This window comes from Ascaphus truei, chromosome 9 (assembly GCF_040206685.1).
Source record: "Ascaphus truei isolate aAscTru1 chromosome 9, aAscTru1.hap1, whole genome shotgun sequence".
Classification (NCBI taxonomy): domain Eukaryota; kingdom Metazoa; phylum Chordata; class Amphibia; order Anura; family Ascaphidae; genus Ascaphus; species Ascaphus truei.
In genome coordinates, this window is record NC_134491.1 from 42086366 (window position 1) to 42101141 (window position 14776).

A 14776-nucleotide genomic window follows, 5' to 3' on the forward strand; every position below is an offset into this window, starting at 1 on the left:
CACAAAAACACACACACAGCAGACACCAATAAAACAGACCCTGCTGCCCTCTCTACATCCACAAAACACACACCAACAGAAGACACACACGCACCAATAAAACACTCTGCTGCCGCCTTTATACCCACAAAACACACACACACCTTTCCCCTCACTCTCCTGTGCTCAGCTCTCTGCAGGCAGGGAGGGGGAGGAGTCAGTGCCAGGCTGCAGGCAGGGTGGGGGAGGAGTCAGTGCCTGACTGCAGGCAGGGTGGGGGAGGAGTCAGTGCCTGGCTGCAGGCAGGGTGGGGGAGGAGTCAGTGCCTGGCTGCAGGCAGGGAGGGGGAGGAGTCAGTGCCTGGCTGCAGGCAGGGAGGGGGAGGAGTCAGTGCCTGGCTGCAGGCAGGGAGGGGGAGGAGTCAGTGCCTGGCTGCAGGCAGGGAGGGGGAGGATTCAGTGCCTTGCTTCAGGCAGGGTGGGCGAGGAGTTAGTGCCTGGCTGCAGTGTGGGGGAGGAGTCAGTGCCTGACTGCTGCCGCCTGACCAATCACCTCCCCTGTCTAAGGGCTTGACCCTGCTGCCTACTACAGCGTCCGCCGAACGGACGAGAGCCCTCCCCTCAATGGCGCCGGGCCCGCTGCGAGAGGGGGCCGCAGCACTGAGGCGAGAGCTGCTCCTGCTCTCAATAGAATTGAGAGCAGGACTCGCGTCTAGCCAATGAGGGCGAACCTGCCAGGTGACGTCATGGCCACGCCCCCGTCACTCCCCCGCCACGCCCCCCCCGGTCTCTCTTCCTGCAGCTCCCTGCAGACCAGGTAATCGGCTGCACGCGCCGCCAGTCTCGCGGGCGCGCGTTGCAGCTGAGTTACCGGGGCCTTAGCCTAAGAGCTGATCTCACTCTTTGGTAACGAGAACTGAAAGCTGATTGGCTGAAAAACTTGGCAGGGTACCAAAAATTCCAGGCCATTACTGATTGGTTAAAATTCTGGGCATTATCCAATCAGAGAGCAGGGATTTCAATAATGCCCAGAATTTACCAGCTTTAGCCTATAATTCCACATACTCACCACCAGTCTGATCTCCTCCTTTGGCGCAAGGCGTTCAAGCAGCTCACAAGCCATCTGATAACAGAGAATGCTGGACTGGCACAGGCTGCATTCTACAGCTTTCTCGTCCTTCTGGCAGGTGTGAGACCCTCCCCAGGGGGCCTGAAACACGTTGTTTATTATGGAAATGATGTCCTTGGACAGACTGTTCTCTAATCCCAAAGTGATTCCGTCATCTTGTAGTTCCATCTGATGTAAGAAAAGATGCTGCTCATTAATTTGCTCAAGATCCCAATGAATACAAGCGGACAAAGTGGGAGTGGAATGTACAGGCCGGAGTATTCAGGACCAACACCCTACATAACCCTCTGTGTCAGGACTGGCCACCACCAGTCCTCAAGGGCCACCAACAGGTCAGGTCTTAAGGACATCACTGCCTCAGCACAGGTGGCTCAATCAGTGGCTCAGGCAATGACTGCATCACCTGTGCTGAAGCAGGGATATTCTTATGACCTGATCTGTTGGTGGCCCTGGAGGACTGGAGTTGGCCGCCCTGCATCAGTTTTTCTTTTGGTGTCTGTGTTCTACTCAGTCCTCTTGTCACTGGGCAGAGAACAAAGTAAGAGGCGAGCTGCCGCATTGCACGCAATACCGGGCCGGGGTCTCCCATAGAAATAGAGATCAAACTACAGTAAGACTACAAAACTCAACGCAAATTTCACCCATAAGGTAAAAACTGCACAACTCGTCCATTTCTCCCAGTTTCGTGCCTCATTGCCCCCTTCGCTCCCTTCGCCCCCCTTCGCTCCCCTTCGCCCCCCTTCGCCCCGGTACATAGCCATTTATATTATTGTCATTTATAGTAGGGGGTGGCTGAAAAATGTCCAAATATAAAACACATATACAAACCGGTCATTACATAGTGATGTGGTATGTAAGCTCCCTGTAAGGAGAGGTGGGCAACGTATTGATCTATTATTCTTAGTAACACTGCAGTATGAAGGGTGGGGGTGTGGATTTCCCATCAGTACTTAAAGGTGACGTCATTCTAACAAATGCTCCAAGTGACAAAGTAACTTTTGTGGAGTTCTACCAAGCTGCTTGGCAGGACCCGTTGGCAGTGAAGGGGTTAAGTTACTCTTTCCTATGAATTCCCGTACCTGCTTCAGTATAAGGTCAAACATAAGGATGAAGCAGTTCAGATTCATGTCTTCTTCATCACCATCAAAGTCAATGGTTCTCCCCCCGGGATGTCCATAGTTCTTAAAGGGGCTTCTGAAGGGGCTGCGCATCGGGCTCCGGAAAGGACTGTGAAACGGGCTGGGAAAGGGGCTGAGCATACTGTGCTGAAGCCTGCGCCCTGGGTCCGAGGCAATGCTGCCCTAAAAGGGAGGCCAAGGAGACATGTTAAAAGGTAATACACCAATAATATATCCACAGCATGCAGAAGACTTGAGTGCAATGGAATGCCAGAGTCCCAGTGAAATTACCTTATACTTGCAGCGTATCCGCTCTGTACTAAGGCAGAATTAAGAGAAAGGAAAGTAATGATATATTGGCTTATAAAGAGGGAGACTTGTCCAGTTAAAGCTGCAACAAGCATTTTTGTTTCTATAGCAACCATTTACAAAGTCACATCCCCTTCCTCTTCTGAGAGGCTCTGGCACACCCTTTTGCCCTCTCTCTAGCAGTGTACCAATTGTATCTAGTGCCGGTCACATGATCTTTCCCACAGAATGTTGTATCTTGGGTACTCTTCTGCAGCCCTCAGAGTGATTTAGTGCAGGGGTGCGCAAACTGGGGTTGCAACATTTTCCAGGGGTTGTGCGGCAGTTTCAAAGCTCTTCCCTAAGGCATTTAAATAAAATGCCGGTGATTGCACGAGGCCTCTGCAACTTCCCTTACCTTGTCTTCAGCAACGCGACATCAAATGACGCCACATTGCCATAGCAACGTAATGTCACGTGACCCAGCTGTATCATATCACGCCGAAGACAAGGTAGGGGGGAGAGCAGGCAGGGGGGCACCGACTGAGAAGTTTGCACACCCCTGATTTATTGAATCCCAGAGCCGAATCTTTGCCGATCGATCCCAGGAGAATCACGTTAGTGCGCAGATTGTATTGACGCACATATTCAATGGAAATTATCATTATTATTTTTTTAATGGCAGCTTGAACTGCAGCTTTAAAGCGCTTTGTGGTTTGCATCTCCCTGTAACCAAAGACAGATTTGATTGCAAGCTGTTTTGGCAAGAAAAGCTGTGAAAAAGGATTCCAATAAACGATGCCTAGGATTTAGTCTGTTGTACTGTACAGTATGTCACAATACACAGAGCTATCACAATACACAGAGCTATCACTATAGATGGGCGAATTTTGGGAGCGGATTGGGTCCGCAGCGGTTCGCCCATTCCTTTGGTCCGCGGATTTCAATGGATCAATCTCAAAAAAGGTGCTTGCCGTTTTTTGGATTTTCTGTTATTGATACCAAAACGCTCTGCGGATTTCAGCAATCCGTCAACGGATTGTACCCAATGGCGGTTTTTGATGAATCCACGCTGATTAAAACCGACCAAATCTGTTTGCGGATTTCACACTACGGAACGGCATTTGGGGGTAAAATGAGAGAAAACCCAGAAAACGGATTTATCCATCTGTAGCTGTCTCCTGGAATGAGAATACACAGCAAAATAGCGCCATCTGCAGGCTCGTTTTATTATGTTTATCCTGCAATGTAAAATGTCTCAGACTATGATAACAAACGTATGGGGATTATTTACAATTATAGGCTAAAGCTGTAAAATTCCGGGCATTACTGAAATCCCTGCTCTCTGATTGGTTAGAATTCCGGGCATTATTCATTCAGTAATGGCCGGAATTTTTGGCAACTTACCAACTCACCTTTCAGAGATGCAGGGGGAGCGCGGCATGTCCGTTACTCTCCTCTCACAGCACGGCAGCACATGCAGGCTCTCTCTCACAGCACACGCGGGCTCTCTCTCACAGCACACGCGGGCTCTCTCTCACAGCACACGCGGGCTCTCTCTCGCAGCACATGCGGGCTCTCTCTCACAGCACACGCGGGCTCTCTCTCATAGCACATGCAGGCTCTCTCACACAGCACATGCGGGCTCTCTCTCACAGCACATGCGGGCTCTGTCACACAGCACATGCGGGCTCTCACACAGCACATGCGGGCGCTCTCACAGCACATGCAGGCTCTCTCTCACAGCAGCACATGCAGACTCTCTCACAGCACATGCAGGCTCTCTCTCACAGCAGCACATGCACGCTCTCTCACAGCACATGCAAGCTCTCTCTCTCACAGCACATGCAGGCTTTCACAGCAGCACATGCAGGCTCTCTCACAGCACATGCAGGCTCACAGCAGCACACGCGGGCTCTCTCTCACAGCGCATGTGGGCTCTCTCACAGCACATGCGGGCTCTCTCACACAGCACATGCAGGCTCTCTCACACAGCTGCTAGTGCTGTCAGAAGCTGGTGGGTCCTAACTAGTAACTTTGTTACTTGCAACAAAGTAATATTTCTTCCACCACTTGTATAGCTTCTGCTAAGGTCATTTTTATCTGTTTTTTTTAGTTTGTAGTTAAAATCACTGTCCCCCAACTTCTCTTCACATTCTCCCCTTCAGCCACCTCTCCCCCTCCCCTCTTCTCCTCCCTCCCCCCACTTCTCCCCCCTCATCCCTTTTCTCGCCCTCAACACCTTCCCCTACCCCCCCCACCTCTCTCTCCCCCCTCACCTCTCTCTCCCCCTCACCTCTCTCTTCCCCCGCACCTCTCTCCCCCCCCTCCACCTCTCTCTCCCCCCCCTCCACCTCTCTCTCCCCCCCCTCCACCTCTCTCTCCCCCCCCTCCACTTCTCTCCCCCCCCCTCCACCTCTCTTCCCCCCCCTCCACCTCTCTCTCCCCCCCCCTCCACCTCTCTCTCCCCCCCCCCCTCCACCTCTCTATCCCCCCCCCCTCCACCTCTCTCTCCCCCCCTCCACCTATCTCTCTCTACCCTCCTTCACCTCTCTCTCACCCTCTCACCTCTCTCTCTCCCCCCTCTCACCTCTCTCCCCCCTCCCTCCCCCCTCACCTCTCTCCCCTCACCTCTCTCTCTCCCCCCTCACCTCTCTCTCTCCTCCCTCGCCTCTCTCTCTTCCCCCCTCACCTCTCTCTCTTCCCCCTCACCTCTCTCTTCCCCCGCACCTCTCTCTCTCCCCCCCCTCCACCTCTCTCTCCCCCCCTCCACCTCTCTCTCCCCCCCCCTCCACCTCTCTCTCCCCCCCCTCCACCTCTCTCTCCCCCCCTCCACCTCTCTCTCCCCCCCTCCACCTCTCTCTCCCCCGCCCCCTCCACCTCTCTCTCCCCCCCCCTCCACCTCTCTTCCCCCCCCTCCACCTCTCTCCCCCCCCTCCACCTCTCTCCCCCCCCCTCCACCTCTCTCTCCCCCCCTCCACCTCTCTCTCCCCCCCCTCCACCTATCTCTCCCCCCCTCCACCTCTCTCTCCCCCCCCCTTCCACCTCTCTCGCCCCCCCCCCCCCTTCCACCTCTCTCGCCCCCCCCCTCCACCTCTCTCTCCCCCCCCTCCACCTCTCTCCCCCCCCTCCACCTCTCTCTCCCCCCCCTCCACCTCTCTCTCCCCCCCCCTCCACCTCTCTCTCCCCCCCCCCTCCACCTCTCTCTCCCCCCCTCCACCTCTCTCTCCCCCCCCCCACCTCTCTCTCCCCCCCCCCACCTCTCTCTCCCCCCCCCCACCTCTCTCTCCCCCCCCTCCACCTCTCTCTCCCCCCCCCTCCAACTCTCTCCTCCAACTCTCTCTCCCCCCCCTCCACCTCTCTCCCCCCCCCTCCACCTCTCTCTCCCCCCCCCTCCACCTCTCTCTCCCCCCCCTCCACCTCTCTCTCCCCCCCTCCACCTCTCTCTCCCCCCCCTCCACCTCTCTCTCCCCCCCCCTCCACCTCTCTCTCCCCTCCACCTCTCTCACCCCCCCCCCTCCACCTCTCTCTCCCCCCCCCTCCACCTCTCTCCCCCCCCCTCCACCTCTCTCCCCCCCCCTCCACCTCTCTCCCCCCCCCCTCCACCTCTCTCCCCCCCCCCTCCACCTCTCTCCCCCCCCTCCACCTCTCTCCCCCCCCTCCACCTCTCTCCCCCCCCTCCACCTCTCTCCCCCCCCCTCCACCTCTCTCCCCCCCCCCTCCACCTCTCTCCCCCCCCCTCCACCTCTCTCCCCCCCTCCACCTCTCTCTCCCCCCCCTCCACCTCTCTCTCCCCCTTCACCACTCTCTCCACTCATCTCTCTCTCCTCCCACCCCCTCATCTCTCTCCTCCCACCCCCTCACCTCGCTCCCCCTACATCTCTCTCTTCCCCCCTCCTCCACCTCTCTCGATCCCCCTCACCTATCTCTTCTCCCTCACCCTTGCCTCTCTCCTCCTCCCTCGCCCCTTCACCTCTTTTCTCCTGTCATGATAATGTCATGAGATATTGGGTATTTTTAATCCCTTTGGTGCTTGAGGGGTTAATGAGCTACACTTGTGTAACAAAATACCAAATGCTGGGTTTGAAACTGGTCAGGACTGTTTCTGTCTGCTCTGAATTTCAAAGGAACTTACTTGGGGCGGGGGTCCATCCAGGATAGCCCACTCAAGGTGTCAATTGTTTTAATCAAAGTATTCTGTAGAAAGGGGTGGGCTTAAGGCACCATCATAAGAAAGTATTGTATCTAAGGGCCTCATGCAGAGAGCAGCGCTATATAGAATTGGAGAGGGGGAAAAATTGTAGCTTTTTTGGAGAGTTTTTTTCTCCATATGCAGAAAGGGCAGAAAACTGCATTTACAAGCCTTTCTGCATATGGAGAGTTTCAACCAGCGCTATAAGCGCTGTTGAAACTAGTGGGGAAAAAATCGCGTTTTTTTTTTTTTCCCTCTCCTCCAGCCGCGGAGCGCCAGCTGCTTGGTGGAGAGGAAAAATGTTGAAAATCGCGCCATTTTTTTGGCGCGAACAGCCACTAGATGGCGATCGCGGCTCTCTGCATAAGGCAGAAAAAAAACTGGAGAGATTAGAAACTCTCCAGCCGTGCGGCGAATTTCAAACAAAAAAAAAAAAAATGGCGCTTTTTTTAAAACTTGCCGGTTTCTGCCTTTCTCAAGGCAGAATTCGCCAATTAATGCCGCTTTCCGCTTTTTGCGCTGCTCTCTGCATGAGGCCCTAAGTCTGGGGGAGATTGTTACAAGTCAGATCTGACCAGGGGCATGCTTGGAAAGCAGGGCAGACCTCATCTTCTGAACCAGTGCCTCTCTGGGAAAAGTCCATAGCATGTGGTAATGTACTGTATATGATTTTCTGTTTTACCCCTTTTATTTTAAGAAGCTGTTCTGCCTTATATTGTAATTGTATGTTTATTTTGTAATACCTTTTCTGTAATTCAAGCACTGTATTTTTATATATATTAATCCATTTAATAAGTAATGCTTTGGGCTATGAATGAACTTTGTGCACGCTGGAGAGAATAACTTGCTAGATTCAGGCACATGTTACTACAACTGATTTTGTGTTAAAGTGCATAGTTTTTCCCATAATAAACAGGGACCTGAGGCCCTGGCGGATATTTTAGTCTAAGATCTTTTATCATATCTGCATAACCTCAGGTGGTGGCAGTGGATGGTTATGATGTGCAATTGAGAGGGGGGTTAAGACTAACTCGCTGGTTCCTTGCAGAGGAGAAAGGGGGGTTGCTAGAGAAATCTTTGGGGCCTATGCAGAGAGCAGCGCTATTTGAAAACTCGCCATTTTTTGGAGAAAATTGCGAAGAAAACAGCAGAAAATGGCGAGTTACGAAAAACGCGCCAATTTTTTTTTTCTATTTCTAAAACTCGCCTCGCGGCTGGCGAGAACCTCCATCTCGCCAGTTTTAAAAATATCCTTATGCAGAGAGGCGCGAACGGCATCTAGCGGCTGTTCGCGCCAATAAAATGGCGCGATTGTCTCCTTTTTGCCTCGCCAGAAAAAGTTGGCAAGAAGCTGCCGCTCGCAGCCATAGCAAAGGGAAAAAAAAGGCGCGATTTTTTTTTAACACATTTCTGCAGCGCGCATCTCGCCAATTTAAACTTGCCAGACGCATTCATGTTAAACATAGCAGAATTCGCACATTTCTGCATATGGAGAATAAAACTCTCCAAAAAAGCTACTTTTTATTAAACTCGCCAATTTTAAAATTCGCTGCTCTCTGCATAGGCCCCTTTGTGTATTAAACCCTGGTTGCATATCTAAAGTCACGTGCTCACTTGTGTGCTGTTCGTGGCGGTGGTATATTGGGACGGTTTGAGGAGAGATACAACCCATTTGAGGGACCCCTGAGTGGGTGAAGAGTGGATACGCTTGAGAGCGTCGGTATTAACCCTTGTCCCATATGCAGGTCAAGTGCTAGCAGGGGGTCATACGTGACATCTCCCATCCCTCATCTCTCTCTTCTCCCCCCCCCTCACCTCTCTCGCTTCTCCCCCCCTCACCTCTCTCGCTTCTCCCCCACCCTCGCCTCTCTCGCTTCTCCCCCACCCTCGCCTCTCCCCCACCCTCGCCTCTCTACCCTCTCATTTGCTACTGTACTTCTTTTTCCTACACAGGTGCATCAGCGCAGTTCCAAGTTATATGTCTATACAAAAGTCTATTTTATGAAAAATGCCTACATTAAGCCTATAATAGTAATAATCCCCTCAGAACAGGGCATTACTGGCCAATAATGCCCTGTTCTTCAGGGATAATTACTTAATTATTACAGTCACCAGATAAATCCCCCCTCATTACAGGTGCTACAGGGGTCGTTGTCATGGTGCCTGGCTGTATGCTTAATGAACGGATGTAACATACTTTATCAAATAAAGCATGATATTATTCTCAATTGAAACACATGCTGTATGCAGAGTTTAAACCAGGAGTGGCCAACTCCAGTCCTCAAGGGACACCAACAGGTCAGGTTTTAAGGATATCCCTGCTTCAGCACAGATGGCTCAGTCAACGACTGGGCCACTGATTGAGCCACCTGTGCTGAAGCAGGGATATCCTTAAAGTCTGACCTCTTGGTGGCCCTTGAGGACGGGTGTTGGCCACTCCTGGTGTAAGCTAATGTACTAATCATTGAAGACATATTTAACAGAATTCATGCTAACTCCGAGCCGCGATTTGGGCAGCAGCAGCAGTAGTTCGGGTAATTGGCTAGTAAGTTAGATTTTTTTTCATTGCATGACAGGGACACTCTTAGGCTAATTCAGTTTGTATAAACTGGTCATTCTGTCTCAGTAGCCATGGGCATGTAAATGAAAACATGAAGTGTTTGCGATAAACTCCAAAGAGCGGAGCAGACAAAACAAACGCCAACAATGATAACTCCGCTACCCTGTGACCTGCAATGGTCCCTGCAAGTTCCCCGCCTCTGGCTTTCCTTTGGTTGGTTAGCTCCTTAACTGAGTTAACTCCATCAGAAAACATGCTTATCAGCAGCTGGAGAGGGACCACGATGTCTAACTCTGACAGCACCTACAGAAAGACAGAAGCAAGGAGAAGATGAGAAGTCTTTCTTTCAAGTGGTAAGCTCATATATTGGGACATCATAAATATAGTTAACAACAATCTTCTTTGTTTTAAATTTGTCATCTTATCATAGTGATCATATCATACCATGATCAAACAGGAAATAGTGATAAAACCTCCGCAAGTTCTCTCTATTTTTGGGGAAAACGCTGTGTAAAATATTTTTTTCTGGGACTTTTTGAATTGTTACTTAGTTACTCTTATTGATTATTGGGGTTGACGTTAGTAGCTCAGGGGTACAGTGGTACTGTCCCTGCCTTTGGAACAGGTGGACCTGACTCTCCTTGTGACCTCAATGTCCCTGTGCTGAAAAGTCTGTAAAGCTCTATGTGTACACTATTAGCACTATATATATATATATATATATATATATATATATATATATATATACATATATATACATATATATATACAGTGGTTGACAAATCACCAAAAAATCTACTCGCCACACAAAAAAATCTACTCGCCACCTAGTACCAAACGTGTGCTGCTTGGGCCAATATTTACTCGCCCGAGGGTTAAATCCACTCGCCCGGGGCGAGCAAATGTATAGGTTTGTCGAACACTGTATATATATATATACATATATACATATATACATGTATATATGTATATATATATACATATATATATATGTATATGTGTATATATATATATGTATATGTATATGTGTATATATATATATGTATATATATATATATATATATATATATATATATATATATATATATATATATACATATATATATATATATATATAAATAGACGATACCGTTCTGTGGCTAATTAAATGCTTTTATTTGTGCAAGCTTTCAAGATTCACAGATCTTTTCTTCCGGCGATGTTACAATGGATAAAGCAAGCAAGGTTAACCTTATAAACAGTGCATATACTGTAGGAATGTGTATATATATTAAAAGGAGGACAGGCTCTCCTATATGTAAAAAAAAAAGTTACATTTATTGACTCAACGTTCTGAGAAAGGTCCCAGGGGGGGACCAAAACATTGAGTCAATAAATGTCACTTTTTTTTTTACATATAGGAGTTCCTGTCTTGTTTTCCTTTTTCTGTATCTTTTTGTACAGTATGTCCCCTCCCTTTACCGTGTGTGTGTGTGTGTGTGTGTGTGTGTGTGTGTGTGTGTGTGTGTGTGTGTGTGTGTGTGTGTGTGTGTGTGTGTGTGTGTGTGTGTGTGTGTGTGTGTGTGTGTGTGTGTGTGTGTGTGTGTGTGTGTGTGTGTGTGTGTGTGTGTGTATATAGTTTGGTTATTCCCAGGTGCTGACCTGAGTTTGAATTTCAAGGTGGGAACTTTCACTCGTGTTTCGGTTCTAAAATTGTTTCATGTTTTAATTTTGGTTCTAAAATAAAGCATTAAAAATGCTTAAAATAAGTATCAAATAGAGAAGTTTTTTTTTTTTTAGAAAACTAATAAATATAACTTGAAAACTTAAAATAATTTTAACTATATTGGAAGAAACACCTAGTGATGAACACTTGGTCTGGTATTCTGGTTTGGTTCTAAATAGTTTGGGTTCTTAAAATATTAAGGGTTTTGTATTTGGTTTCGGAGTGTAACATTCTGGTAGGTTCTGGTTTCACACAACTATGAATTATAAAAACTAAAAAGAAAGCGCATGCTCCATGGTAAAATTATGTTTTAATATACTATTGATGAAACATTGATGATAAAACTTGTGTACTCACAGACATGTGTCCTTGCAACCGTGTAAGATTAAAATGTTAAGTAATAGAATCAACAATCCCCAATGATTAATACAGAAATGTCTTTGATAAGCTGCACAAATCCGCGTCCGCCACAAAAACGAGTCTCATTTGGCTGATGGAACCATAAGGAAAGAGCCACGTCTGCGCTTCACAAAAACAAGTGGCATTGTTTGGTGTGACAAGCACAAGTACAAGTTTGTTTGTTGCTTGTTTGAGGTCGCGTGGCTATTATAAGAACCGCACCGTTTAAACTCGAAACAGGGAAAGCTGGAGACGCTATCAACCGAGGCACTCACGTGTCATCAACAAAAAACTCCTAGAACCCGCAAGTGGCGACACACAAGACTAAACGCTGCAGTTCTTTTAATAGCCACGCCACTCCACGAACCAAACGAGAACAGCGTCGCGCACCGAACGGCGACACATGAGTGTTACAGTGACGAGTGACGCCAGCTTTCCCGGCTTCATAACTGAAACTGTATGTTTTTGGGAAGATAAAGAAGGATTATTAGCATTGCGTTTCTTATGGATCCATCAGGCAAATGAGACTTGTTTTTGTGGCGGACGCGGCTTTGTGCAGCTTATCAAACACATTTCTGTATTAATCATTGGGGATTGTTTGATTCTATTACTTAACATTTTAATCTTACGCGGTTTCAAGGTCACATGTCTGTGAGTGCACAAGTTTTATCATCAATGTTTCATCAATAGTATATTAAAGAGGCAAGCCAAGGGGCGATTTTTTTTTACCCAGGATTGAAGCAGGGGGTCTCCGGAACTGAACCCATTAATTTCAGCTCCGTGGACCCCCTGCTTCCCAAGATACTTATCTCCGTAGTAGGTGCCCTTAGCAGCTCCTGCTTGGCTAGCTGGGGTTTAAAGTGTAAAGCTCTCGCATCACGCAGGCCAATAGGAAGCTGAACCTGATGATGTCACGGCTTCCTATTGGCCCGTAGGATGCGGGGACTTTGAAACGTCGCCATTACTTAAACCCTGCTAGCAGAGCAGCTACCGGCACCCCACACGGAGGTCTGTATCTCCAGAAGCAGGGGGTCCTAGGAGCTGAAATTAGTGGGGTTCAGCTCCGGAAACCCTATTTCAATCCTATGTTAAAAAAAATAAATAGCCAAACAAATTGCATGCTGGGATTGCTGCTTTAAAACACAATTTTACCACGGAGCAGGCGCCTTCTTTGTGTTTAGTTTTCTATGTGTAATTGGTCAGAGCAGCGGCTCTGAGACGGGGGGAATAGTATGTGTTCTCCTATTACCTTTGGATGTGGGAACACTAAATAATACCCTGTGCCTGCAACGTTTCTTCTCACGGACATTGGTTATATTTTCTGGGGTGAACAAGCTTACATATATTATTATATCTTTGCTCTTACATAAACACCATTATGGACATGTAATGTTAATAATCTAAATATTAATATATATACATATACGATTTGTGATTGGTGATTAGCACCAGTGTGTATTTTTCTTCTACCAGTTACAAGTTAACAATTGTAGAAATGTGTGTGACCGGCAGTGCTTCTGCTATTAACCCGTTCCTATGCAGTAATACTGTTGTAACTGAAGACTGCATGTTTAAACATTAGTATAGCTCAAGGGCCAGCAACAGGCCAGGTTTTAAAGATATTCCTGCTTTAGCACAGGTGACTCAATCAGTGGATCAGACTGCACCACCTGTGCTGAGGCAGAGATATCCTGAAACCTGTCCTGTTGGTGACCCTTGAGGACTGGTGTTGGCCACCGCTGGTATAGCTGATGACTGTGAAAGGATATTCCAAAACTAGAGGTTTAGCTGTGCTCCACATCTACAGACAATAATAGCAAATCATCTAAAAGGGCTTGGTGAAGAAAGGTACCACAGCCCTGCAACCGGAACGAGAAGAGGAGTTATTTGGAAAATGGCTTAAGAAGTTAAATGAATCCTGAACTTAAATGTACATTTTCCTGTGTATTGAAGTTGAATCTCAGTTGGAGGCAATGTAACACTAACTGCACGTGATCCCCAGGAGAACCCCAAGAGAACCCCAATAAAGCCCCAAGAGAACTGGCACTTACATGAAGCCAAAGCAAGGCTTGTTCCTGAACAGAGGAGGGATAACCCGTGAACCGACAGCTAATGAAGCCGAACATTTCTTCCATGGAAAAGGGCAGTGGGCAGAGCTCAATATCAAACATTTTGCTGCAAGGTAAAACAAGAAATGTTTTGCAACAAGCCAAGTGAACTGAGCAAACGAATACAAAGTAGTAGAGAAGGTGGGACGCTAATTTAACTCATACATACATACACATACAGAGTGACTTTTATAGTGAGCAGGGCAACTTTCATAAGAACATCATCCGATCAGCCACTAACATATATACCAGGACCCCACAATATATTCCAGGACCCTACGATATATATCAGGACCCTACATTATATTCCAGGACCCTACAATATATACCAGGACCCTACAATATATATCAGGACCCTACAATATATATCAGGACCCTACAATATATTCCAGGACCCTACAATATATTCCAGGACCCTACAATATATTCCAGGACCCTACAATATATATCAGGACCCTACAATATATTCCAGGACCCCACAATATATTCCAGGACCCCACAATATATTCCAGGACCCTACAATATATATCAGGACCCTACAATATATTCCAGGACCCCACAATATATACCAGGACCCTACAATATATATCAGGACCCTACAATATATTCCAGGACCCCACAATATATCCCAGGACCCTACAATATATATCAGGACCCTACATTATATTCCAGGACCCTACAATATATTCCAGGACCCTACAATATATACCAGGACCCTACAATATATATCAGGACCCTACAATATATTCCAGGACCCTACAATATATTCCAGGACCCTACAATATATACCAAGACTCTACATTATATTCCAGGACCCTACAATATATACCAGGACCCAACAATATATACCAGGACCCTACAATATATTCCAGGACCCTACAATATATTCCAGGACCCTACAATATATTCCAGGACCCTACAATATATTCCAGGACCCTACAATATATTCCAGGGCCCTACAATATATTCCAGGACCCTACAATATATTCCAGGACCCTACAATATATTCCAGGACCCTACAATATATTCCAGGACACTTCAATATATACCAGGACCATACAATATATATCAGGACCCTACAATATATTCCAGGACCCTACAATATATATCAGGACCCTACATTATATTCCAGGACCCTACAATATATTCCAGGACCCTACAATATATACCAGGACAGTACAATATATATCAGGACGCTACAATATATTCCAGGACCCTACAATATATTCCAAGACCCTACAATATATACCAAGACTCTACATTATATTCCAGGACCCTACAATATATACCAGGACCCTA

The 14776-nt window shown here is 47.6% G+C and overlaps 1 protein-coding gene across 5 annotated transcripts in view; it reads right to left on the reverse strand.

Moving 5' to 3' along the window:
• UNC79 (unc-79 subunit of NALCN channel complex) overlaps positions 1–14776 on the reverse strand; it is a 115646-nt gene that overhangs the window by 51168 nt on the left and 49702 nt on the right. For 4 of the 5 annotated variants that reach the window (XM_075614475.1, XM_075614473.1, XM_075614472.1 and 1 more), the window contains 4 exons: positions 13421–13544; positions 9428–9568; positions 2187–2408; positions 1048–1275 (listed from right to left, as the gene is read on the reverse strand). In XM_075614475.1, coding sequence (XP_075470590.1) covers positions 1048–1275; positions 2187–2408; positions 9428–9568; positions 13421–13544 — 715 coding nt within the window. The remainder of the gene's footprint in view (positions 1–1047; positions 1276–2186; positions 2409–9427; positions 9569–13420; positions 13545–14776) is intronic. The other variant, XM_075614471.1, reaches the window with a different exon arrangement.